The sequence below is a fragment of the Parus major genome, chromosome 27 (genome assembly GCF_001522545.3).
Source record: "Parus major isolate Abel chromosome 27, Parus_major1.1, whole genome shotgun sequence".
In the NCBI taxonomy this organism is placed as follows: Eukaryota; Metazoa; Chordata; class Aves; order Passeriformes; family Paridae; genus Parus; species Parus major.
Genome location: NC_031796.1, coordinates 642,000 through 644,925, shown reverse-complemented (window position 1 = coordinate 644,925; position 2,926 = coordinate 642,000). Strand labels below are relative to the sequence as shown.

General features: G+C 24.1%; 1 protein-coding gene across 2 annotated transcripts in view; it reads left to right on the top strand.

Annotated features, from left to right (window-relative positions):
- The window catches only part of KPNB1 (karyopherin subunit beta 1), a 32,771-nt gene that overhangs the window by 10,934 nt on the left and 18,911 nt on the right, over nucleotides 1-2,926 (top strand). For both annotated transcript variants that reach the window (XM_015651279.1, XM_015651280.2), the window contains exons 4-6: nucleotides 578-637; nucleotides 738-827; nucleotides 2,684-2,794. In XM_015651279.1, coding sequence (XP_015506765.1) covers nucleotides 578-637; nucleotides 738-827; nucleotides 2,684-2,794 — 261 coding nt within the window. The remainder of the gene's footprint in view (nucleotides 1-577; nucleotides 638-737; nucleotides 828-2,683; nucleotides 2,795-2,926) is intronic.

The following is a 2,926-nucleotide window of genomic DNA, read 5'->3' as shown; positions in this document are numbered from 1 at the left end:
TTTATTTTACTTTATTTTACTTTATTTTACTTTATTTTACATTTTTACTTTATTTTACTTTATTTTATTTTAATTTTATTTTCATTTTAATTTCATTTCTAAATTTTTTTATTTTAATTTTTTATTTTATTTTATTTTTTTATTTTATTTTATTCTATTTTATCCTATTTTATTTTATCCTATTTTATTCCATTCTATTTTATTTTAGTCTATTCTATTTTATTTTATTCTATTATATTTCATTTTATTGTTTTTAAATTTGTATTCTAATTTCAATTTTTATATTTTATATTTTCTTTTTATTTTGAAAATTAATTTAATTTACATTTTATATTTTAAATTTATTTTACATTTACATTTATGTTTCATGTTTTTTTAATTTCACTTTTATCTATATTTTATCTGTTTATTTCTATTTTTATTTAACTTTATGTTTTAATTTCTATTTTATCTGTTTATTTCTATTTTTATTTACATTTTAATTTTTATATCCCTTAATTCCCCCTCCCTGGGAAGACTTCAAAAGCTTCAATTCTTTTTTAAACCCCTTTCAATGTTTATTTCTCTTTTTTTTCAGTCTGAAAGGCACTTTATTATGCAAGTAGTCTGTGAAGCCACACAGTGTCCAGACACGAGGGTGAGTAAATTCAAATTCCCTTCCTGGGGAATCTTCCTCCCAAAAAAAAACATGAAAAATGAGGAAATGGGGTGAAAAATTGCATTTTTCTCTGTCCCAGGTACGAGTGGCTGCCTTACAGAACCTGGTGAAGATAATGTCCCTTTATTACCAATACATGGAGACGTACATGGGGCCTGCCCTCTTTGCTGTGAGTGCTTTTTATTTCATTCTTTTACTCATTCTCACTTCTATTTCTGTGATTTCCTCCCATTTGGGTTTGTATTTCTCATATTTTTATTATTTTTATTAATGTTTTTTATATTTTATTATTTTTAATTTTATATTTTTATATAAAATAAATATATATAATATTAATATAATATTAATATAAATATATAATATAGTATAATATAATATAGTATAATATAATGTAGTATAATATAATATAGTATAATATAATGTAATGTAATAAATATAGTATAATATAATGTAATGTAATATAATATAGTATAATATAATATAATGTAGTATAATATATTATAATATAATATAAAATACAATATAATATAATGTAATATAATATAATATAGTGTAATATAATATAATGTAATGTAATATAATATAGTATAATATAATATAATGTAATGTAATATAATGTAATATAATATAGTATAATATAATATAATGTAGTATAATATATTATAATATATTACAATATTATGATATAATAATATTATAATATTAATGTAATATAAAATATAAATATAATATAAATATAATATAAATATTTATTATCTTCTTTTTATTAATACTAATTTTTTCTGATGTCCATCTCTTTTCATTTATATTTTTTATTCCTATTTATCATATTTATTTCTCTGATTTCTTCCCATTTTTGTTTGTATTTCTCATATTTATTTGTATTTATGTTTCTTACATTTATTTCTCTGGTTTCTCCCCATTTGTTTTCTTGTTTCTCAGGTTTAATTCTCTGATTTCCTTCCATTTGTATTTATATTTCTCACATTTATTTCTCTGATTTTCCCATATTTATATTTCTCACATTTCTGTGATTTCCTCCCATTTATATTTATATTTCTCATGTTTTTGGTTTATCTCCCTGTGTTTTTATTGAAATGTATTTCTCTGATCTCCCTCAATTTATATTGATATTTATTTCTCTGATTTTCCTCTATTTGTATTTATAGTTCTCACATTTATTTCTCCCCATTTGTTTTCCTGTTTCTCAGGTTTATTTCTGATTTCCCCCCATTTGTATTTATATTTCTCATGTTTTTGGCTGATCTCCTTGTGTTTGTATTGATATTTATTTTTCTGATTTCCCACATTTGTATTTATATTCCTCATATTTATCTCTCTGAATTCCCCATATTTATATTGATATTTCTGATATTTATTTCTGTAATCTCTTTCAATTTCTATCTCTATTTTCCATTTTTATTTATCTGTCCATCTCTTTTAAAAACTTCATTCCTGATTTTCTTTAATTTCCCTGGGAAATAATAATAATAATAATGATAATAATAATGATGATGATGATGATGATGATAATAATAATAATAATAATAATAATAATAACAATAATGTTAATAATGATAATGCTAATAATAATGCTAATAATGATGATAATAATAATGATAATGATAATAATGATAATAATAATGATAATGCTAATAATAATGCTAATAATGATGGTGATAATAATAATAATAGTAGTAATGATAATAGTAATTATAATAATGATAATAATAATAATAATAATAATGCTAATAATGATGATAATAATAATAATCTCAATCCCAGCAAAATCCCTAAAAACCCCATCAGCTTTGAGATTCCAGATGGGACAAAAAAAACCTCAAACCCCCCAAAGCTTTGAGTTGATAAAACAGAAAAAAAATCAGATTATTTTGAATTTTAAAACTCCATAACTCAAATTCCCCACAACCCATCAACTCTTCCTGACTTCCACACACGGGGATGAATTCCAGGAGGGATAAACCCCTAAAATCTCATTTTTTCCCCCATTTTTTGACCCTGCAGATCACAATCGAGGCGATGAAAAGCGACATAGACGAGGTGGCTCTGCAGGGCATCGAGTTCTGGTCCAACGTCTGCGACGAGGAGATGGACCTGGCCATCGAGGCCTCGGAGGTGGGGCTTGGGAAAGGCTGGAATTCCCTGGATATTTCCTTTGGGAATGCTGAAATCCTGGGAATTCCTCCTGCTGTGCCAGGAGGGGATGGGGAAAATTCCCCAGCTGGTTTTGGGGTCATAAATAAAAAA